The sequence below is a fragment of the Bos grunniens genome, chromosome 7 (assembly GCF_055505025.1).
Source record: "Bos grunniens cultivar Pamir isolate PY7600 chromosome 7, Bosgru_T2T1.0, whole genome shotgun sequence".
In the NCBI taxonomy this organism is placed as follows: Eukaryota; Metazoa; Chordata; class Mammalia; order Artiodactyla; family Bovidae; genus Bos; species Bos grunniens.
Window position 1 is genome coordinate 56,911,273 of NC_141171.1, and position 24,221 is coordinate 56,935,493.

Consider the following 24,221-nt stretch of genomic DNA (forward strand, 5'->3'; position numbering starts at 1 on the left):
TGAAGACATGGGCCATCACGATGCTTGATGCTGACTATGGGATTATGGTCTTGTCACTCAAAAGCAAAAGAAACGCAGCTCTGTACTATCACAAACAGCATGAGTCTCCACTGACAGCGATAAAACTTAAATTCTGCTTCACGATAACAGGAACTTTTTATTTACCACCCAACACACACCGTAATGCTGAAAGGGCAAAGCCCAAGAAAATAGTTTTACAAGATGATTCTTTTAGAATTACATTACTTGGATAAAGTAAATGTTATTAAAACCAAATCTTCTGCATATCAATTACATTTCTACATGGTACAATAAAAATCTGTTAATAGTAAGAACCAGAAACTGACAGAAGTACATTTTAAAGTCTAGAAGCAAACACAAATTAGCAAGAAATTAATAAGTTTATCCTGGAATGGAAGGTTTCGGAGGGCAGAAACCATGACTTTTCATTCTGAAAAATCATACAGAGTGAAGTAAGTCAGAAAGAGAAAACCAAATACTGTATATTAAAGCATATATGTGGAATCTAGAAAAATGGTACAGTATGGACACCAAGGAGGTGAAAGAAGAGGTGGGGTGAATTGCAATTGAATCAGATACACTACCATGTATAAAGCAGCTAACTAATGAGAACCTACCGTATAGCACAGGGAATGCTACTCAGGGCTCTGTGGTCTTCTAAAAGGGACGGAAATACAAAACAGAGGGGTAAATGTGTATGTACAGCTGATTCACTTTCCTGTACAGCAGAAACTATACCGCACTGCAAAGCAATTATACGCCAATAAAATTTTAAGTTACAAAAAATCTAAAATAAAACACTCCATTCTCCACTTCCAAGAGTAAATAAATGCCTGTGCCTGCTTGTTAGGTCACTTCAGTCATGTCCAACTCTTTTGCAACCCCATGGACTACATAGTCCACCAGGATCTTCTGTCCATGGCATTCTCCAGGTAAGAATACTACAGTGGGCAGCCACGCCCTCCTCCATGGGATCATCCCAACCCAGGTGTCAAACTCATGTCTCTCATGTCTCCTACATTGGCAGGTGGGTTCTTTACCACTAGTGCCACCTGGGAAGCCAGTAAATGGCTGTATCCTACTCTATATAATAAAGTACATTCCCACAAAAGTTGACTTTTAATTTTTTTATCTTGGGTGGATTCATTTTTCTGTTCTCTGATGTGGCCCAAGTGTCACAAGCTGTGCAGTGCATTGCCCCCAGCATCTCTGACTTTGAAAATCCGGGCAGTTCTTAGAGCACCATGCAGCCTCGGATCTACAGCAGGTGGGGTCACAGCATAAGCCAAGAAGAGAACCCAAAATCCAGGGCAATTCAGTCGGAGTCAAACGCCTATGGGCTTCTCAGGTGGCTCAGTGGATAAAGAATCTGCCGGCGATGCAGGCGACGCAGAAGACACAGGTTTGATCCCTGGCTCGGGAAGATCCCCTGGAGGAGGGCATGGCAACTTACTCCAGTATTCTTGCCTGGAGAATCCCACGGGCAGAGGAACCTGGCGGGCTGCCATCCACAGGATCGCAAAGAGTTGGACATGAGTGAAGTGACAGAGCAGGCACACACACGTACAAACGCCCGCACTGACCCCTGCGTGTCATGCTCTTCAGTGCCTCAATCTCACGCTGGAGCTAAAAAAGAAGGGTTCCTACTCCCATGACTCTCGAATTGAGGGACTTATAGCCCCAGAGATGGTGAGCCTGCAGAATGTAAAATCACAACATGAAATACTTCCCCGAAACATAATGGGAAACAACCATAATGTTTCAACATTAAAACAGTACACGCTCAGGATTAGAATCAAAAGTTACATGAATTTTTAAGAAGATGAGGATAATAGCAGCAATAAAAGTCATGATGCTGAGCACTAATATTTATTGACCATTATTGGCAGGCACGGGTTTCCCTGGTGTCTCAGAGGGTAAAGAATCAGCTTGCAATGCAGGAGATACACATTGAATCCCTGGGTCAGGAAGATCCCCTGGAGGAGGAAATGGTAACCCACCCCAGGATTATTGCCCGGGAGGAACTTTCCTGGTGGTCCAGTGGTAAAGAATCTGCCTTCAATGTAGGGGATGCAGGTTCCATCCCTGATCAGAGAACTAAGATCCCACATGCTGTGGGGCTACTGAGCATGTGCTCTGGAGTCCTCATGCCAGAACGAAGACCCACTCTAGTATTCTTGTCTGGAAAATCTCTCAGAGGAGCCCAGAGGACTACAGTCCATGGGGTCACAAAGAGTCAGACATGACTTAGCAAGTAACACTTTCACTTTCACTTCACTTTCATAGGCAAGCACTGCTCTAAGCTCCCGGTGTGTATAATCGCATTTGATCCTCACAGCAGCCCTCTGAGATAAGGATATTATCCCCAACATACAGATGAAGAAACTGAGGCTTAGAGCAGTGAAGTACATTTTGCAAGGACATATATTTTGTTTCCAAGGTTGTTTCTAACCCCAGAATCTAGTCATTTACTGTGACACAGGACAGGAAAGACCTTGCACAGGCCTGGAGGAGCCAGGCTGGTTGTGCAATGAAGCAGAGCTATGATACAAACAAAGGAGCCAGGTATGGAAAGACGAGAGGCTGTGAGGGTGCCTTAGGGCTTGCTTTCCAGCTCCTGGTTCCTGTCTCTTGGGAGGCCTGATGATTGGTACAGAGCTACCTCTGTATTCACTTACTGAAGTAAGTTTCCATCACTTCCCAAAGCATAACGGAGACAATGGGTGCCATGTTGAAGAGGAAAAAAGGTGTGCAGTGGTCTTTCTTACTACACTCCAGTGGTGTGTACGCAGGCACCCCTCCATCTTCTACGCAGCTCATGTGTTTCAGAGGGAAGAGGACACCCCCTCCCCAACACCCACACTGCAGCTCCAGGGGCAGATGCTGACTGGTGAGGGCCAGTCAGCCCGTATCAGCCTCTGACCACTCTCATTGGTCCAGGAAGGAGCGGGTGATTGAGGCTCACTCAGAGACTCAGAGAAAGGCCCTTTTTCCCACGGCTGGGATGGGTTCTCTTGCGCTCACAGGTCTCTTTCCCTCACTTAAATGAGGACAAATGTACGCCCATGGAGGATTCATGTTGATGTGTGGCAGAACCAATACAATATTGTAAAGTAAAAAAATAATAATAAAAAAATAAATTTAAAAAAATAAAAACAAATTAAGACATGAGTCAGAAGCACCCACAAAAAAAAAAAAAAAATGAGGACAAATAAGTGTGCTACTCTAGTTGCTCCTGACAGCTAAGAGCTAACCCAACTTGGAAAAAAATTAGATATACAGGGAAAGGTGGAGCCCAAAGAACAACAACTACAAAACTGCAGCCCACCTGGTTACGAGATAACAGAGCTCCTTACTGAGAGAAAGGGTAGTGTCATTGCCAGCAGCATAAATTCGAGAGCCAAATCGCCTGGATTTGAAGCTGATTCTGACACTTACTGGTCATGTTAGCTAGTATAAGTTACTTAACTTCTCTAAGCCTCAGGTTGTAAAGGGGGATAAGAACAGTTCTAACCTCATGGAGTTTCTCTGAGGATTAAGTGAATTTACATATATAAATTCATAAATACATACATACATCAAGCACTTAAAACAGTGGCTGGCATATAACGAATGTATATAAATGATGGCTGGGTAAGTCAGGGTGTCTGTAATTTACTGTGGAAGGCAGCCTGATTAGAAGAGGGGACAGAATAAGTAGAGAGTAAGTATAAGAGGACATCTCTGAGGCATGCAGTACTAAGCTGAACTCTGGAAAAACTGAGATCAATGCAAAATATCACATCACTCCAGGCTCTGGAAAGGATGCTAATTCCATTCCATAAAAACTGCAGGAAGAAAATGTCTTACAAAGTTAACAAAGGAAGAAAGCATATTAGAAATACCCAGTTGTGTGATACACAGACACTGAAAGACCGACGGAGCTCTGCCCTAAAAGATGCCACAACTGCAGAGACATCAGCAGGAGGCCAAAACTGGATTTATGTAGAGAGACGCGGAGCAAGGCTTAGCCAGAGTCTACGGGAGACTCACTGTGGGCCGTCTCTGAATTGAGCCGACAGGCCATGCACAGGACAGAATGACATCTGGTTTCCCATCACACGCCCACACCTGCTACCTAACACACAGCTTGAAGGCCTAATTTTAGACTCAGCAGCCGTGACAGCCTCTTTTTTTTCTTTATAAAAGGACTGTCCACATTTCATCCTCTGGACGCACTGACTAGTCACTACTCACACTCTCTGCCAAGGAGGGGATTGGAAGTAATACTGGGTCCTTCTTTCTTTAATGTCCCTCCCCACGCCCTGCCAAGATTATCCAGTCATTCAGAATGTCTGCCTAAAACACCATTCTAAATCCACATCAAGACCTAAGAAAACGTAAGTTTCCCAGAGCCTGGATCACAGCTGTCATCACACCATTCCCTGCTCAGAAACCTTTGTGTGACCACTTGTTGCCAAAGGAACAAAACCCATTCTCCATAACCTGGAACCTAAAGCAAGCTACAGTTTGAGATTAAGTCCATCCTTTTATAATTGTCCATATTCCTGCCTCACCACTTGGGGTCATATCTTACCTCAGTGACTCAGTGATGCTATCACTTTGGGTAAGTTATTTAACCTGAGCTTCAAAACACTACAGGCGAAGGATCTAGCTCTGACCTTGACATAGTAAGAGTCAGTAAATTCTGGCTGCTGTGCAGTAACCAAAAAGAGAGTGTTCTGCAGAGGACAAGAACATAAAAAAACAAAGAAAGGAGAAAGTGTAGCTGGCCAAAGCTTTTTTAGAGAGGAATCTGATAATATGTATCAAAATACAAAATGTATATAACCTTTGACCCAGAAATCCCACTTGCTCCATCTACTCTAAAAGGTCATTGAATAACTGAGGAAACATGTAACTACAATGAATTCATCAGGGCTTCCTAGATGGCTCAGTGGTTAAAAAAAAAAAAATCTGCCTGCAATGCAGAAGATGCAGGAGACTCAACTCGGGTTCAATCCCTGCATCAGGAAGATCCCCTGGAGGAGGAAATGGTAACTAATTCCAGTATTCTTGCCTGGAAATGCCACAGACAGAGAAGCCTGGCAGGCTACAGTCCATAAGGTTGCAGAGAGTTGGACAAGACTTATCAAGTAAACAACAACAAAGTAATTTTATCACACCACTGCTTATAATAGCAAAAAATTCAGAAACAATCTAAATGCCAATTAGGATTGGACAAAGAAAATTATGCAAATAGACACAACTGTTAGATGATGAAAACTGCTTCTTTTTCTCTTGAATTGCTTAGTGTTTTTTACAAGATGCATGTATCATTTTTTTCCAGAATCAGACTATTAAAAAAAAAATTTTTTTTTTAAACACACAAAGGAAAAAGGTCCTGAAGGATGTTCTCCCTGGATTATCTGGGCCAATTTTCATTTTATGAAGAATTGATGAAGCTTTAGTAAAAATTTTCAGACTCAGTAGCCCAGAGAGCTGATAAAATGAGGCTGAAATGAGATACTAATATATGAAATGAAAGACTTCTGTATTTTTTACATAAAATCAGCCAACTCTGTCCTTTTACTACTTCTACCAAAAAAAAAAAAAAAAAGTGAGGGAGCTCTATTCTTTATCTATAATTTTTATAGTTTGTCCCAAACATCTATGACTTTGGTCAAGTTCTTGGCATGAGGGAGACTGACAGGAAGGAAAAAAAAACCTAGTGGGTGGTTCAGAGTAAACCCACCTGAGATGCTAATAAGACTTGGCATTCATAATCAGTGTGCTGCTGGAGCATTCTAGAATTGTCACTATAGGACCAAAATTATGGGGAGCAGAAATGATGTGCACAAGTGCTGGGGTTTCATATGGATCTTAGACTTCTGTTTTTTAGTTATTTGGGTTTGGAGGCTTTATTTGCCTTAAAATGATAGGTGAATAAAAAGTTCAAACCATACAGAATAGCAAAACACACAGTAAATTATCCTCTGAAATCAGTTCACAGCAATAATCACTATTAACATTTGGTGCTTGTTATAGTTTGTTTTTGTTTGTAAACCTACCTCAAAGGAATTAATCATTTCTCACCCGTTATACTGGCAAAAAATAAAAAAGTATGTTAAGTTGGCAATGTTATAGGAAATGAGCTTTCATGTTGATGTGAGTGTAAATTAACACATTAACATACTGGTCATAGGAACTTCCCCTGTGGTCCAGTATTAAGAACCCACTTTGCAATGCAGGAGATGCAGGTTCAAACCCTGGTCAAGGAACTAAGACTCCACATGCCGCAGGGAAACTAAGCCTGTGTCACAACTAGAGTCCTCACAACTCAACAAAGATTCTGCAACCAAGACCCAGCTCAGCCAAATAAATATTTTTTAAAAACCATATTGGTGACAGAATCTATATAAACCTAAAATATGCATACCCTGAGAACCTGTCACATAACTTTCTTTTATTGAGGAATAATTCATATACCATAATGTACCCCTTTAAGGTATATAGTTCAGTGGTTTTAGTATACTCAAGAGTCATGCAACCATCAACACTAGTTCCAGAATATTTTTATCATCCCCCCAAAAAATTCCATCTCCTGTCCTTCTTGCCTATGGCAAACACTAAATCTACTTTCTGTCCCTATGAATCTGCCTGTTGTGGACATTTAAAATAAACTGACTCAAACAATATATGGCCTTTTGTAACTGGCTGCTTTCACTGAAAATAGTGTGTTTAAACTTTATCCATGTAACATGAATCATTACCCCATTTCTTTTTATGGCTGAATAATATTCCATTGTATGGATATACCATTTTTTGTTCTATATTCATCAGATGGTGGACGTTTGACTTGTTTCTATATTCTGCCTATTAGGAATAATGGTGCTATGAACATTCCTGCAAATCTTTGTGGACAATACAGTGTAGAACTGCTGGGTCAAGTGATAACTCTGTTTAACTATTTGAGGCACTGAAAAACCATCTTCCACCGTAGCTACACCACTGACATTTCTTTCAGCAGTGTGTGCGGCTTCCAGTTCCTCTACATCCTTTCCAGCACTCGCTATTGTGTCTTTTTTATTACAGCCATCGTAGTAGGCTCAAAATGGTATCTCATTGTGGTTTTAACTTCCATTTTCCTAAATACTAAAGATGCCGAATATCTTTTCAAATGCTTATTGGCCAACTGTATACCTTTTCGGATAAATATCTACTCAAATGTCTTAGCCATTTTTTAAGTGGGTTGTCTTTTTATTACTGAGTTATAATAGTCCTTTATATATTCTGGATACAAACTGAACTGAAACCCTTATCAGATTTTGCAAATACTTTCTCCCATTCTCTGGACTGTCTTTTCACCTTCTTGGTGTCCTTTGAAGCAGAAAAGTTTCAATTTTGATGAAGTCAAATTTACCTTTTTTTTTTTTCTTTTGTTGCTCAGGCTTTTGGTGGCATACTAAAAAATGATTGCCTAATTCAAGATCACAAAGATTTACCCCTATTTTTTTTTCCTAAGAGTTTTATAGTTTTCACTATTTGATTTAGATCTTGGATCCATTTTGAGTTAATTTTGTATTTGACATGAGGTAGAGGTCCATCTTTATTCTTTTGAAGGTGGATATCCAGTTGTGCAAGAATACTCTGTCCCCATTGACTTATCCTGGCATATAGCTCTTTAAAGGCAATGGCACCCCACTCCAGTACTCTTGCCTGGAAAATCCCATGGACAGAGGAGCCTGGTAGGCTGCAGTCCATGGGGTCGCTAAGAGTCGGACATGACTGAGCGACTTCCCTTTCACTTTTCACTTTCATGCATTGGAGAAGGAAATGGCAACCCACTCCAGTGTTCTTGCCTGGAGAATCCCAGGGACTGGGGAGCCTGGTGGGCTGCCGTCTATGGGGTCGCACAGAGTCGGACACAACTGAAGTGACTTAGCAGCACAGCTCTTTAAAATCTACCTGAAGCTTGACTATGACAGTGGTTACACAACTGTATATGTGTGTGTTTGCCAAAACTCAATGAACTGTATGCTAAGAACTTCACTGTTTGTAAATAATAACTCAATAAACCTGACAATTAAAAATTCTCCTTTAACATAATACTGTATCAACTATATTTCAATAAAGAAATCAATTTGCCTTCAGAGAAACATTCACATATAGCATATTCAAGGATCATACACTTCACAAATATTATAGTACTGTTTATAATAAAGAGCAGTACTGCTTATAATCAAGAGTAATTAGAAATCATCTGAACATCTGTCAAAAAGGAAAAAAGCTAAAGAGAATACAGTATAATGATAGGATTGAACATCATGCAACAGTTTAAAGGAAAAATCTAGATTTTACAGACATCAAATGGATAAGGCTTAGAAACATTCTACAAAATGAAAAAGATAAGTACACAATGATTTGAACAGAATGAATGCATGTATTAAAAAGGATAAACAAAACTATATTATACAGGTTTTATGAGTATCTAAAGTTATCTCTTATGGGTCTAGAAGAATACTCAATGCATTGAAAACATTCACTTCCTCTGGAGAAGGCAAAAGAACACCAGGATTAGACAGGACAATCAGAAAGGAGTTGAGCTGTCATTTTTCCCCCCAAAGAGAAATCTATTTACTGATTACTTGTGTGATTAAAAATCAATACTATGTAATTTATGTGAGTTTTAAGCAGAGGTTGTAAGAATAAAATCATAGCTCTTTAATGAGTGCTCATTTGTGCTTCCCTGCACCTTACCTACACACACACAAATGCACACGTGTGTGCACACGTGCACGCACACACACACACAGGTGATCTTACCAATTTGGATTTTCCGTACTTTCCCTGAAGACAGACTCTTCTTTCATGGATGCATATTGTGTCCATGTAAGGCAGTGACTCCTTATAGCCATGTTCCTTTCCTGAGGATTGAACCATGATTCCTCTTCTAACTGGATATTAGGTACCTTTAAGATGTTCACCTGTCCAAAAGAGGGAGAATGGCTTTCTGAATTTAAGAAGAGCAAGCTATTAATATATAAAGACTCTGTCCAGAGTTGCTTCCAATCTTGAGGACAAGCGATCCTGATATATGGATGATGGTTCACCAATGGCTCTAGGTCCCTGATAATCAAACATACAATGACCTTACTAAAGGCTGGTGAGGACATGCAAATGGCCTAGAATTTATGCAGGCTGTACAGTCTCTGGCCCAATTTCCCTAACTGCTAAACACTAAGCAAATTAACAGCCTCCCTCATGTCTCCTCTAGGGCTGGTTATGGCCTTCTTAAATTGATGGATTCTAACTGGGCCCACTTATGGACTCACATGCAGGATAAAATATTTTCTTCATTTTAAACTCTGTCCAATATCTAGAAATGTATGCTTTCCTGGGTGGAGGAAACATGGAAAACTACAAAGGCAGAATCGTACAAGTCAGAGGTGTCCTTAAATTATTTAAGAATAGAGATACAAGACAAAGTTGAATGCCTTTTTAAATAATAGATTCAAAGCGTGTATATAGGGCAAAGGGAGGGTACACACTCTGTGAAAAAAGCCAGCAATAATTTCCTGCATATACTGCAATATACTGCTATCTGGAAAATAAAAGAAAGTTCATTTTCACTGTCTTATCAGCCTTCTTTCCAGTAAAGAAAGTGACAGTCTTCACCCATGTTTAGAAAGTGATGGAAGCTGCCATGTTTTCTATATACAGCACAGCTACACAATTTGCAAGCTACCTGGCAGGAGCCTTGGGTTTTACATCAAACACACAGTCACTTCCGGGTTGAAAAGATCACATGAAACATGTTTTAAAATGTGCATCAAGACGTTCTCCTCTTATTCCCTAATGATTCTAAGGATTTTTGTCATAATCACCCTATGGTTAAAGCAATGTGATTAAAATTTTCCACTCACCTCTTTCCAGCAATCATCAGAGTGCTTAAGGATTTCAAAGAGAAAAAACAATTTGCTATCATGAAGATTTCATCATCAATACCATTACTTTACAGAAATAGACACAAAAAGACTTACAGAGGGTGCTGAGAACATTATACTACCAAAACCATTCTCTCTGACAGTGAAATGGAAACTGAAGCTTTTCTCTTCCTTACTGAAGATCAGATGAAATATTTACCACCTGCCCCCTTCTGATTATTCTTACCTAAGAGTCGTATCTAACCATGGACAGATCAGAAAAGATGGTCACTTCATGCAAAATAGCCAAAGTATCTTAAAATAATTGCAGTCCATCTCTATGTACACTAAGCGCCCTCCACAAAAGAGAAGCAAAACATATAGGAAAAAAACTCTCTCTGGTAGCACCTATCAAAACTGAGGTTGGAGAGGAGACAGATGTCTTCCTTTGAAAGGCTAGGAGACAGGAGAACTGGGAAATTTCTAACACTTATTTACATCAGAAAACGCTATTTCTTTGCATGACTATTTGAAAATCACCCACTGTTACACAAAATCTGATTAAATTTTGAAATGAGTTTACCTTCCTTAAAATTTCTGGAACCACATTCTGACAGACTGCAATCCTCTTTCTATAGATGATCCCTGTTGACACATCTAGAAACAGAAAATGTTTACACTCAAAACAAAAAAACAACTGAAGTAAATGTATTCTTATTTTAATGTCAATAAAATTTTAATGTCAATCTCAATTTTCTATATGGAGAATTCCTAAAGAAAATGTTTAACTCAAAACCCAGCTTCCCTGACCACTTTCCTTCACCAAATCTCTCCAAATATCTGTGAACCCACCAGGCTCCTCTGTCCATGGGATTCTCCAGGCAAGAACACTTGAGTGGGTTGCCATGCTCTCCTCCAAGGGAATCTCCCCGACCTAGGGATCGAACCCAGGTCTCCTGCATTGCAGGCGGACTGTTAACCATCTGAGCCACCAGTGAAGCACATTCTAAAGTCAAGGACAAAAGAATTGCAAATGGGGACTTCCCCAGCAGTCCAGTGGTTATGACTCCTCTTGCCAATGCAGGCAGCATGGGTTCGATCCCTGGTCTGGAAACTAAGGTCCAACATGCCGTAGGGTACAACCAAAAGAAAGTTTTTAAAGTAATAAAATAAGAAAGTCTATTTCTGAAGTCTCCAATGAGACCTTTAAAAAGACACAAATTGTTCACTGCTCTGGACTATCAATGTCAACACTCCAGTGGCCATGGCCAATGAGCCTTCTGCTCAGCTGCAGCTAATGTTTAACATGTTTTAACAAAACAATGGAGAATCTAATTCTGTCACCTTCTGTACCAAAGGAGTTTTCAAGCACCGATTTCTGGCTACGAATTTAAACCTATTATTATTACATTGGGCATACTCTTCTGTCATAGGGAAGCAGACTCTCTGTGGCTGGAACTATTCTGTTCTGGAAAAAAGTTTACAGAATAGTATTAAGGGCATTAAAAAAAAATGTGATAAATTTGAGTTGAAAAAAAGGAAAGCGAATCAGAGAAAAATATAAACTCTGAAGTGTTGTCTTTTGCTCTGTGAAGTACATGACTCAGCCAAGTTCCTTCACGGTTTCTCAAAGCTTGGACTATAACACTATAACAGTCCTGAACCTTGGTGCAAACACCCTGAATACTCTGAAGTTGTTGGGAGGATGAGAAACTGGTTCATCTCCTCTGCCCACTGGCACCCTTTGGCCATCTCATCCAAAGTCTGCAGCACACATAGAGAAAATGGATGAGCTACTCCTGGAGGTGAAGATGCCCCTGTCAACGGCAGAAATTATAATTAACCACTTTGGAATATGCATGCTGTTCTATTGCTTGATTCTTCTCAACAACCTAAAGACAGGCTGTGATTACTTTCCCATTTGAAAGAAGAAGAAATAGAGCCTCCAAGAAGTTAGGTCATGTAGATAGGAACGAAATTAGGACCTGAAATCAAACTTCTCTAATACCATGTAAAACCTTTCTCCCATGAGTACAGGTACCTGAGAAAATCGTTTTTCATCGTATTTATAGAGCTATAGAAATGCAGAAAAGACCCTCACAAAGATAGTTCTCTCTTCACCAAGCACAGAGAAGGCCTCAGAGTCATGAAATAAAGAGCAGCATCTCATGTTTTCCTAGAAGAGGTTCAAGAGCCTGGTAGACCGGACCTGCCTGTCTCCAAAGGTTTATACTTTGACAATGAGCACCATTATAGCTTCCTTCATTGCCCAACTCTCGAGTTCAAACACTGAGAGTGAAAACACTTCTACCAGAGATGTGAATGACAGAACAGGAAAGACCCCTACACTCCAGTCCAGCAGTCAATAAACATCTTCTGTAAAGTGCCAGATAATAAATAAATGTTAGGTTTTGTGAGCCATACAGTCTCTGTTACAAATCTACTGTTGTGATAAGGAAAGAAGCACAGATAACACATAAAAAAATGGGCATAGCTGGGTGCCAATAAAACTTTATTTACAACAACAGGCCACACAAAGATAATTTGTCAAGCCCTGCTCTAGTCAATAGTGAACCATATTGTTAAGCACAGTTCTGACTCCATAATCCAATCACTTTACAGTCACATCTCATATACGTGCTATTAGTCACACCTATTTTGTCATAAAATGATATGTGAATATATTAAAGGACAAAGTCATGTAACCTCAGTTAAGTTACTTAACCTCTCTATACCTTGGTTTCTTCATTCATTAAAAAGGAATTATATCGTTCTGAGAATTAAGTTAATAAAAATAAAAGTCCCCGGTACACATTAAGTTTTGAAAAATGGTAACTGTCACAGCTGTCATCAATTCTTAATGGAGAAGATGACAAGAGTGAATGGCAAGTCTTCTACTGCTGGAAAGGCTGGGTGCTCTTTCTGATCAGCCACCTCGAATGCAGAGCTATACCTGTTAATAGATATGTTTAAAATATCACAGGCCACACACACACACAGACACACATCTTTACAAAACTCAGTAATACTTACCTTTTCTTTCCTCCACAATTTTTACGGAGATGACATTTTTATCCATGGGGTTTGGATACTAAATAAAAACACACAAAGAAAAATTACCATTCATTTTTTGGCAAAACGAATTACTTTATAGCAACCACTTATTTGCAGGAACTGTAAATCTTTTTCAAGCAATCTCTAGGGGGTTCCCAGGTGGCGCTAGTGGTAAAGAACCTGCTTGCCAATGCAGGAGACCCAGGAGACGCAGGTTCAATCCTTGGGTTGGGAAGATCACCTGGAGAAGTGAATGGATACCCAGTCCAGTATTCTTGTCTGAAGAATCCCATGGACAGAAGAGCCTGGTGGGCCATAGTCCATGGGGCCACAGAGTCTGATGCAACTGAAGTGACTTCACATACATGCACAAGCAATCTCTAAGGCTAGTTTGCAATCAAATGTCTTAATTTTACTAATTCAGAATAGATAAGTGAGATGCTGTCACCAATTGTACCTGTTGGAGTCAGCCTAGCTCTGGGTGGAGAAGGGAAGGTTAGGTTAAGCTTAATAATAATACTGGGCTTCCCTAGTAGCACAGACGGTAAAGAGTCTGGCCTGCAATGCGGGAGACCAGGGTTCCATCCCTGGGTCAGGAAGATCCCCTGGAGAAGGGGATGGCAACCCACTCCAGTACTCTTGCCTGGAGAATTCCATGGACAGACCATGGGGTCGTAAAGAGTCGGACATGACTGAGCACTGAACAGCAACAATAATACTACTATAATATTGAACCAGCCTTACATAACTCAGGAGTATTCTTTGTACAAGGCACTGTGCTAAATGCTTTACTTGCATGATCTTTTTTAAAATCAGCCTCTCTGTTGTGACTGGGTTATGGGATATCATTGTCTTTCAGAAACTAAATGGAAACTAAAGAAAATCAGAAAACTTAAGGTCAGCCAGCTGGTTAATAGTAGAGCCACAAAATTAAACCCGGCCTAAAACACAGCGCATTCCTTCACTATTGTCCTTTACTATTGCCTGGTGGGCTGGGTCAGCATCACAGGAGTGTAATCACAGAAGTCTATGCCGGGTCCTCAATAAGTAAGTGTATATATGTGCACAGCTGAGTCACTGGGCTGTACAGCAGAAACTGGCACAGCACTGTAAATCAACTATATTTCAATAAAGAAAAAAGTGCAAAATAAATACTTTATTTATGGATTAAATTCCCCTGAAACACAATTTGGATGTTAAAAGAGCTGATAATAGCTACCATTTTTGTCCTAGGCAGCTTAATACATTATTTCAGTTTGATTTTCAAAACTATTCCTTGAGTTCCATGTTGGGTTTTTTTTTTTTTCTCCCTTCCACCTGTGAGAAATAAGACTTGGATAAACTAGGTAATTTGCTTAAAATCAGTTAATGAGCGTCAAGACTGTAATTTAGCCACAGATACTTTCCTTTGCCTTCAAGGCCTGCCCACCTAACCTATTTTCAAACATCTCAGCTACTCAAATCCCACCCTTTCCATGTCGCAGATGCAAAAAAGGAGACTTAAGAGCGTAGAAGTCCTCAAAGCTGTAGGACAAGCAGGCTGTTCACCAGGCCTGCTGAGCACCCCTCAGGTTCTGTTCCCAGAGGCATACTGCTTCATAGTGAGATCTAATCCGAAAGGAAAATCACAGGCGAGTCTCATCCAAAGCAGCATAAAGTGCTGAGGGGGAGACCAGGGCAGCAGACAGATGGGGGCGTGGGTAGGAGACAGGGCCCTCCACTTGGTAAGCTTGAGCTGTAAGCCTTCTGAACCCAGGAAATGGTAAAGGAAATTCAATGAGCAGGGTTCTCCCCAACCCCGCAGCAGCTGTGTGCCTGTGAGCATCCATGTGTGTATGTATGTGTATATAAGAGGCTGACTGATCTTCAGGGAACATTCTTAAAGATATCTGTGGCCCAAAAGGACAAGGGGTTAGAATACAGACTCTGAAAGAGCAGGGCTTCTCTATCTCCATCACCTAGCAGTGCCTGGCACATAGTAGGCACTCAATGAATATCTGCTGAATGAATGAACCATCTAGAAGATAAACCTCACTGACCTCCAGGATGGATGTGGAAACTAAACCTTACCCCCTTCAGGGACCAAGGGTCCAATTTATGAAGAGAGCACTGGGCTCCATTCTCAGCATCCTCAACCCCAAACCAGACCTCAGGCCGTAAACTCTGCCAGTCACACTTCCATCCGGACAACTGCAATTCTGAGAACTAATCAACAACACTTTTTTTTTTTGGCGGGCGGGGGGACCACACTGAAAGACTTTCAGTATCTTAGTTCTGTGACCAAGGATCAAACCCAACTCTGGCACTGAAAGCATCAAGTTCTAACAACTGGACAACCAAGGAATTCCCCAGCATGGCTTTTTAAATATTTATTTATTTGTTCATTCATTCATGTTTGCCACAGGAAAAAAAAATGCTCAAAATTATGATGCCTGTTTTCTTGAAGTTTAACTTTCAGTGTTTTTTTGAAGATAATGTTCACCACAGGGGGTCAGGTTTAACTATTGTGTTTCTCAGGAAGGGGGCCTCACACAACACCCTTGAAGTTAGCAAGATACCTGAGACTCACACAGATGCCCTCAGTTTTTAAGTGTGTGTGTATGTATACATCAGAACTTTTATACTAAGGTAAAATGAGAATATGAGAATACTGCCTCTACTCTAATTCTAGTTTACACACTGTCTTATATTCATCAATATACCCTGACTGATGAATATTAGAAATACACTGTAAACAGCAGGAAGATGGCTGAACTAAATTACAAAAGAAGCTGTAAATGTAATCACCAGAGAAGGCTAATGATAAAAATTTCCTAAGTTCTGATTACTGCACAAAATTAGCAGTGAAATTCCTAAAGATTACAAACTCAAAGAAGAGCCAATTCTTTGAGACCCTGATGCTGGGAAAGATTGAAGGCAAAAGAAGAAGGAGCAGCAGACGATGAGATGGTTAGACAGCATCACTGACTCAACAGACATTGAGTCTGAGCAAATTCCAGGAGATAGTGGACAGGGAAGCCTGTTGTGCTGCAGTCCATGGGGTCGCAAAGAGTCAGACACGACTGAGTGACTGAACAACAACAAACTCAAATGCTTTATTTATGCTTTTCTATAACTTTAATATTTGCTTATTAAGGTAAAGGTGAAGTCGCTCAGTCACGTCTGACTCTTTGCGACCCCATGGACTGTAGCCCACCAGGCTCCTCCATCCATGGAATTTTCTAGGCAAAAGTACTAGAGTGGGTTGCCATTTCCTTCTCCAGGGGATCTTCCAGACCTGGGGATCGAACCCGGGTCTCCCGCATTACAGACAGACGCTTTATCGTCTGAGCCACCAGGGAATCCCCTAAGGTAAAGGATATCGATTTAAATAATAGCAAAAACATTCTTCATTTAACAATTTTCTTGACTATGCAGGCACTGTTCAATGCACTAAGGATAAAGGAATAAAACAAACAAAACTGTAGATTCTTAGAAATTTTACATGTTAGAAAAAAAAATAAAATAAAATAATGACAAAATAAATCATAGGGATAATAGGATGGGAATTGTGAAGAGGGGCCATTGTAAAATACTTATGTTTAGTCACTTCGGTCATGTCCAACTCTATACAACCCCATGGACTGTAGCCCACCAGGCTCCTCTGTCCATAGGGATTCTCCAGGCAAGAATACTGGAGTAGGTAGCCATGCCCTCCTCCAGGTAAAACACTTAAGGGTCACTAACTAGACAATTCTTATAAATTACAAAGTAATATGGAAGTTGTCTCAGTCAAACACAAGAAATCCCAGACTATTCATATCAGTAAACTCATTTACAAGACTCAGGTCATTTTCCTGTGCAACTACTTTTGCAGTTGAATAGATGTGGAGCCTCAAGTTTCCTTCCATAGAAGAACGGGAAAAGAAATCAGAGGTCTACTTACAAAAGCTAAATACTGTGACATGAAAGGCATATATTTCAAGTTTCTTTAAAGATTTATTGTGCTGAGGCTCCCCCTACCTGGCATCACTTGAAATGATCTGACACCATCTTGTAGTAACTTGAACATTCATGATTTAACTCACAAAAATGTATCTGAAGTCAGATAACAAGGGACCCAGAGAGGGAAGCCAGCTCAGAGAAGGTCACCACCAGGAATGCCAATTTGGGAAGACAGGAAGCAGGTGACCAGGTTTCTCTGGACACCTCTACAAACACAGTGTGACAGTGGAAAGGATCAAGCTAGATCGTGATCGAGCACATCAAAGACTTACTGAGCATCTACTATCTGAGCAGAGTGCTGGAGTAGAGGGCCCCATGTGTATTATACCTCATTTCATCCTCCTCAAAACAAGTAAATCTATTAAAATGCATTAAGATAAGGAGTCTCGTGTTGATAACATAATGGCATATGGGACTTCTCCGAAAGTCCAATGGTGAAGACTTCGCTCTCCAAGGCAGGGGGTGCTGGTTCGATCCCTGGTCAGGGAACTAAGATCCCACATGACTCACAGCCAAAAAACAGAAGCAGTATTGTAACAAATTCAATAAAGACTTGGAAAAAAAGTGGTTCACATTTTTAAAAAAAGAATCTTTAAAATAAAACAGAAACAAACAAAAAACCATAATGGCATAAAGCCTGACCATGTGCAGGGCAACCCTGGGATCTTCCGGTTTCTACTTCACACTGATGACTCTTCATGGAAGCAAAGTGGTCTGATGAGCCAGATATCAGCCAAGAACCCTTACCGTCCTTGGACCTGGTACATCCAGTGGACCACAGACTGCAGTGGCTAAGAACTACCTCACAGAGATTTGCACATTTGCCAAACGTTCTGGGTGACATGAGGGATTTTTCAAGGTATATTTGAGATCATTTTGAATTTACTTACAATTCTTACTTTCTTCACACAATATATAAACTAGTCCTTTACCTTTTCTTAAGATATAAATGTATTGCAAATATCACTGCTTATATTATATGTATGTAAGTCAAGACTCGGATGCTGGGAGGGATTGAGGGAAGGAGGAAAAGGGGACGACAGAGTATGAGATGGCTGGATGGCATCACTGACTCAATGGATGTAAATTTGAGTGAACTCCGGGAGTTGGTGATAGACAGGGAGGCCTGGCGTGCTGCGATTCATGGGGTCGCAAAGAGTCGGACACGACTGAGCGACTGAACTGAACTGAACTGAAGTCTAACAAGGGTAAAATGTAGCCTCCTCCTACATTGTCATATACCTTGCTTTCATTTGTTTTTACATATTAAAAGGCAAGAAGCCAGAAACTGCAAAATAAAAGGTAAAAAACACCATAAACATTAAAACAAACACTTAGCTATGACGAGTGAGAGGCCAAGAGAGAGTATCTAACTACAGGAACAACAGTCAATATACTTCTGGGAGTAGATTCATGAAGATAGGGTATATTTACCTTTCTTATCTACATGAGGGAGAAATATAATCAGCTTTCATAAAGCTTACTCTTAAGAGAGTGGAGCTACTACAATACCAACTTTCGGGACTTCTCTAGTGGTCCAAATTAAGAATCCGCTTTCCAATGCAGGGAACATGAGTTCAATCCCTCGCCGGGGGACTAAGATCCCACATGGCACCAGGCAAGTAAGCCAGCAGGCCACAGCTAGAAGTCTACATGCTGCAACAAAGACTCCGCACAGCCAAACAAATTTTCTTAATAAATATCTAAATAAAATGCCAACTTCCCAAAAAAGCCAGAAGTCAGTGCCTGCCTTTTATAAAACTCGCACAAAAAAAAGTCAATGACCTCCAAAGGAGCCATTGTTTACCAACTTGCAAACAGCATTATCCAAGACAGCACAAGCACAAGGAAGCAGTTAGCTGATGTATCTGTATTAGTCCTGCAAAGAAGGCCATAGGGACCTCAAATCAGTCTGGGATGTTAACATATTACTTTTATAAGCATTAAGGGAATCTTTGCTACCCAGGCTGCTGCCAAATGCATGCATGCAGAGGGATAGAGCTGCTGAAAGAGATTTGGCATTTAGTTACACAAAGAAATCACCGTGGGCTGTGCCAAACTCCCTTTACGAGCTACATGCAACAGTCTATCTTAGAAGAAAAGCACAGTTGATTGTAAAATAAAATATTATAAAATACCAAGATCAAGTGATTAATCAAAATGTCAATATCAAAGACTAAACACAGTGAAGTCAGCAGACATTTCAAATGGTTGTTCACTGGCCTCTTCAGTAGGAGGATGAAGTAGACAGAACAAAGGACAAGAAGCCAGGACCTGCAGACCGCGATGCTGCCACCTGTGAACCCCGGCCGATGGCCCACCAGATGATCCTCAAAGGCCCTCCTGGTAGACAAGTTCTGATTCTAAACAATGGCCAGCCACCCTCATGCATGCCAAAATGTCCCAATGATGGGCAACGACATGATGAAATTCTTTAAAAAGTATCATTTATACAATTGTACAAAGGAACATCCTCTTCCCTAAACATTAAAGGCATACACAAACCCAACGCATTTAGAGATACAATGTCTACAAAATAACTGACAGGTACTGTTCGAAATAAACCAGGATTCAGGACAGCACCAAGGAACTGAGGAGGAGACAAAGACACAACTAAATGCAAAGTGGGATCCTGGACCCCAGAGCACGGGATTGAATCCTATACTGAAAAAAATACCATATTAGTAAGCAAGTGCCAAAATTTGAATAATGTCTGTTATAAGAGTTAACGTGGTATCAGCGGTAATTCCCTCATTTTATAAACTATACAGTATTTGGGGAAGTTAAGGATACTGGAATTTTCTGGTTCTGCAACATTTTGTAAGTTGATGAAAGCTTAAGAAGTAAACAAAATTAAAGACAGTCTGGAAAACAGAAAGGATTTTAGAATCCAAGAGACCTGAGTTGAAGCCCACCTATGGGAATCTCAGAAAAATTATTTTATCTCAGTCTGCCTTCGTTTCTTCATCTGTGAAATTAGAAAACGAAACAAAACAAAAAGGCCACACCTCAAAGAGCTGTTATAGGAATTCAAGGAAATAATGTTATGTAAAGTGTAACATTCCGCACCTTACTGGTTTGCTACTAAAAAACGAATCAATATTTTTGAAAACTTAGTTTCAAGACTTCAGTCTTTATCTTGTAATTTACTGTGGTGTGATATTAAGTATATTAATAGTATCCATTTGCAATCCAGATATATTTAAAAGATTATTCAAAAATTAATAGATGTTTCTAATATTTCTAGATTAGTAAAACCTTATAAGCTCATGCTTTAACCAATTCATAATTTGTGTGAGTACTCCCAGATACTTTCCTTCCCACAAGCATGAAGGAAAGCACTGCATTGGAGCAGAGAGTACTCTGTACTCTCAAAGCTCTTGTAAAGTGAAGTGAAGTGAAGTCGCTCAGTTGTGTCCGACTCTTTGCGACCCCATGGACTGGAGCCCACCAGGCTCCTCTGTCCATGAAATTCTCCAGGCAAGAATACTGGAGTATGTTGCCATTTCCTTCTCCAGGGGATCTTCCCAACCCAGGGATCGAACTCCAGTCTCCTGCATTGTAGGCAGACTTTACCATCTGAGCTACCAATAATTAAAACATCAATCTTGCCCTACAGGGTATGTCTGTGATATGCCTTTAAGAAGGCACTTATTACAAAAAATACAAAATAACTTATCTCCCTTTATCCCCCATAACAGGAAACTCCTTGAGGCCAGGGCTATGTTTTTCTTAGCTTTTCATCTCCCAGAGGCCAAACGATACACAGATCTATTGTGAATTTCTATTAGAAAACACATAAAGAATGTTTAACTATTAGTTCTTTGACAGCTAAAAATCTCCTATCTTCCAGGCACTGATTAAGCCATAATCTCTACTAGGTAACTTACCAAGTATGCTTTGGTACTATTTAAATGCCAAATAAAAAATAAATCATAATGCAAATGCACACCTTTATTCATGCTCACTACTGACTTCCCTGGTGGCTCACTTGGTAAAGAGTCTGCCTGCAATGTGGGAAACCCAGGCTCAATCCTTGGGTTGGGAAGATCTCCTGGAGAAGGAACTGGCAACCCACTCCAGTATTCTTGCCTGGAGAATTTCATGGACAGAGGAGCCTGGTGGGCTCCAGTCCATGGGGTCACAAAGAGTCAGACACGACTGAATGACTGAACACTTTCACCTTCTCCCCTTTATTACTCCAAGTTAGTAAACATCTCTGCAGAGATACTGTGTGGCACCTACCATGTGGCTACATTACACTATGAATATTGTATGCACTGTGTTCATTATCTAACTTACTTCTTCCCAATGACTCCAGAAGACAGTATTATTAGTATTTTGCAAATGAGGAAACTGCAGCATAGAAAAGTGAACTGACTTGCCCAAACTCACAGCTAAAAGCTCCCGGACCCCAGCTGATGTCAGAGCCCATGCTCTTCCTTTCTGTAACTTCTCCTTCCTGTTGTGCTTAATTTTCTAATAGAATTGAGGAGAGGAAGTTAAAAGTGAAGAAGGACTATCACAGTGTGAACAAAAAGATAAATAACCACATGTTAACCCAGGCCTATCATTTGTCAGATCACTTATTTTGGAAATACAGGTCTATCTCAAATATTTCAGGAACTCTGCACAGAGAGATGTTCCCCACATTTAAGTGCCAGATTTGCAAGGGAGAAAAGACAGGATCAGAAATGGAAACATTATTAATTACCCAATCAACTTTCTACTCTAAATGGAAATAGCCATTCATAAATCTCCTTTATGAGTTTAATGGTAAACATTCAAACCATTTTGTTCAGAACATCAGGCTCCTGGCTAGAATAAATAAAACCTGAAGCCACTGTGTTGAAGCAGAGAAATTATTTTACTCTGTCCATTTTGTTACAGTACCCAAAGGACGGACATGCTACTGAATCCCACACCAACTTCAGCCTGAAATTGCACAAGGCTAAATCCCAGAAGAGAATATTTCACTCATTCATTCAATAAGGATTTGCTGACTGTCTACTATGTTCATGATCTCTTTGGATATTTGAGATACATCAAGAACAGATGATAAAACCTCCACCCAGGAAGCTTACACTCTATTCACAATGGCTCTTTTTTGCCTATAGGATAACAAGAAAATCAACCTGAAGGGCTTCCTTGGCAGTTCAGTGGTTAAGACTCCACACTTCGGATTCAGGGGGGTGAAAGTTCCATCCCTGGTCCAGGAACTATTAAGATCCCATATGCCACATGGCATGGCCAATAATTAAACAAAAAAGAGACAATGAACCTGAACAACTCGATGGTGAGAAAAACCGTAACTTCTCTGGTTTCATTAGAGAATAAACAAGAAAAATCCAGGCACAATCAATGCTCTCTGAGTCCTTCTTTATGACTTTCAATTCCAGGTAGACAAAATTTAGGACATCTTTTAGAAAGAAACTTTTAAAAAATATAGGAATCCAGTTCACCATGCAAGGCAAGCCCATGAAAGAGCCCACACGAGCTTTCAAAGATGGGGCAGCCTAGCAGCTGCTATATCCACCTATGCAGTAGTGGGCTCTGTTTCTGGGTGTTTTAAGTAAAAGAAAGGAAGCAGCTATAAATGATGAGAAGTACAAAGCTGAGAGTCATACAAAGAAACAAACCAAAACACACTGTCAAGAGCACTGACACTAGTTCACAGAAAGTACAGTTTAGCATCTGATGAATAAACCATTTTGGTTTTCACAGCATTCCTCCGTGAAGAGTTCATTGAGACACATTACACTCCACGAACAAAGAGTATTGAGGTGTTTGTTTTCAAGGTGCCACTTAACTTTGAAAGCATGTAGCTAATATATTGCCTGTGGTATCCAACAGGCAGGTGTAAGAAGAGCAAACATTCCTAAGGCTTTAAAAATAGTAGGATATTATAACTTGGAAGGCAAGCCCTAACATACCAAAAGCCAGAGATCAGTAGACTCCGTTTAAAATAGAATTTCCTCACTGCTGTAGCGCCTTCAAACATACCATTGTGCAACATCAGATTAAATGCTTCCCAGAGATCCTCAGATGATTGTCCCTTCTGCAAAGCACTTTCCTTTGAATCCAAAAAAAAAAAAAAAATACATAAAGACTAAAAGAAAAAGAAAAGTGTATTTTGCCAAAAGGATCATTTTACTACCTTATGCTTAAAAAAAATTTTGTCAACTGTTAGACATTTGCTTCTCACAAAAATACTGGGAGATTGGTGGGGTACACAGCATAACATTCCACATGCAAGAACTTAAGACAGCAGGGCTGACTCACACGGTTGTGCATGTTGCCGACTGCACAAGGTTTTCCAGCCAAGCAGGCCAGGGAGCGCAGGGCTACAACCACAGAGAAGAAGGAGCACTTCTTTCTAACTTGTATTAACAGTCCGCAGACTTCCCACTAGTCCCATTTACTGCGAGCTTATGGGATAAACCACCTCAACGATGCCTCTTTCTAATTTGCACAAGGGCACAGTCTAGAATGGTGGAAACTCTTTCCCAAGGCCACCCCAAAACTGCTCGTACTGAAGGAAGCACAATGAATGGACTCCAGGGCTACTGACTTCCAGCTCATGACTTTAAATGAAGGTGAAAATTCTCACAGCAAACGAATTTACTGACTTCCTAGAGATAGCCCCTTAGCCCCATCCAGGGATCTCTGGAAGGACTGCTTTGTGACTAGAAGTGCACTGACCCATCTCTAGACCTTTTCTGCAGGTGTTCTCCTCCTCTTTCCCTGGCCTTACTGAAAGGTTGTTGTTGAATCACGCGAATACACCAGGATTCTTGGCCCCCGGAGGAGAAGAATTCAATCCGGGGCCAGAGACGAGGCTTGATGGCTCAGAGCTTTTGTGTAATAAAGTTTTATTAAAGTATAAAGGAGATAGAGAAAGCTTCTGACATAGGCATCAGAAGGGGGCAGAAAGAGTACCCCCCTGCTAGTCTTTAGCTGGATGTTATATAGTCACTAGCAGTCTGTTAATGAAAGAAAGGAATGTCTTAAAATTCAGAATGGCAGCAGGCCCCTCACCCATAAGATGCATTTTGGGATAAATGGTTTATCCTGGGCCATAAAATGATTAACTTGAATCTTGAAGAAGGGCAGACCACCATACAAATAGTTTCATTTACACAGATTAGGGGAACAATATCCATACTGGTTTGTCAAGTAGGTTCTGGGCCAAGAGGCGGAACCGACTTGGAGACAGAGTTTGGGGTAAAGGCATAGTACATTAGCATAGCTTAAGAC

General features: G+C 40.5%; 1 protein-coding gene across 4 annotated transcripts in view; it reads right to left on the reverse strand.

Annotated features, from left to right (window-relative positions):
- PRELID2 (PRELI domain containing 2) overlaps window positions 1-24,221 on the reverse strand; it is an 83,874-nt gene that overhangs the window by 54,620 nt on the left and 5,033 nt on the right. For 2 of the 4 annotated variants that reach the window (XR_015168501.1, XM_086413657.1), the window contains exons 2-5: window positions 12,960-13,017; window positions 10,510-10,583; window positions 9,927-9,950; window positions 8,827-8,987 (exon numbers count right to left, since the gene is read on the reverse strand). Coding sequence is in view for 2 of the 4 variants with exons in the window: in XM_086413657.1 (XP_086269783.1) it covers window positions 8,827-8,987; window positions 9,927-9,950; window positions 10,510-10,583; window positions 12,960-13,017 (317 nt within the window). In the remaining 2 variants the exon portion in view is untranslated. The remainder of the gene's footprint in view (window positions 1-8,826; window positions 8,988-9,926; window positions 9,951-10,509; window positions 10,584-12,959; window positions 13,018-24,221) is intronic. The other 2 variants (XR_015168502.1, XM_086413658.1) reach the window with 1 other exon arrangement.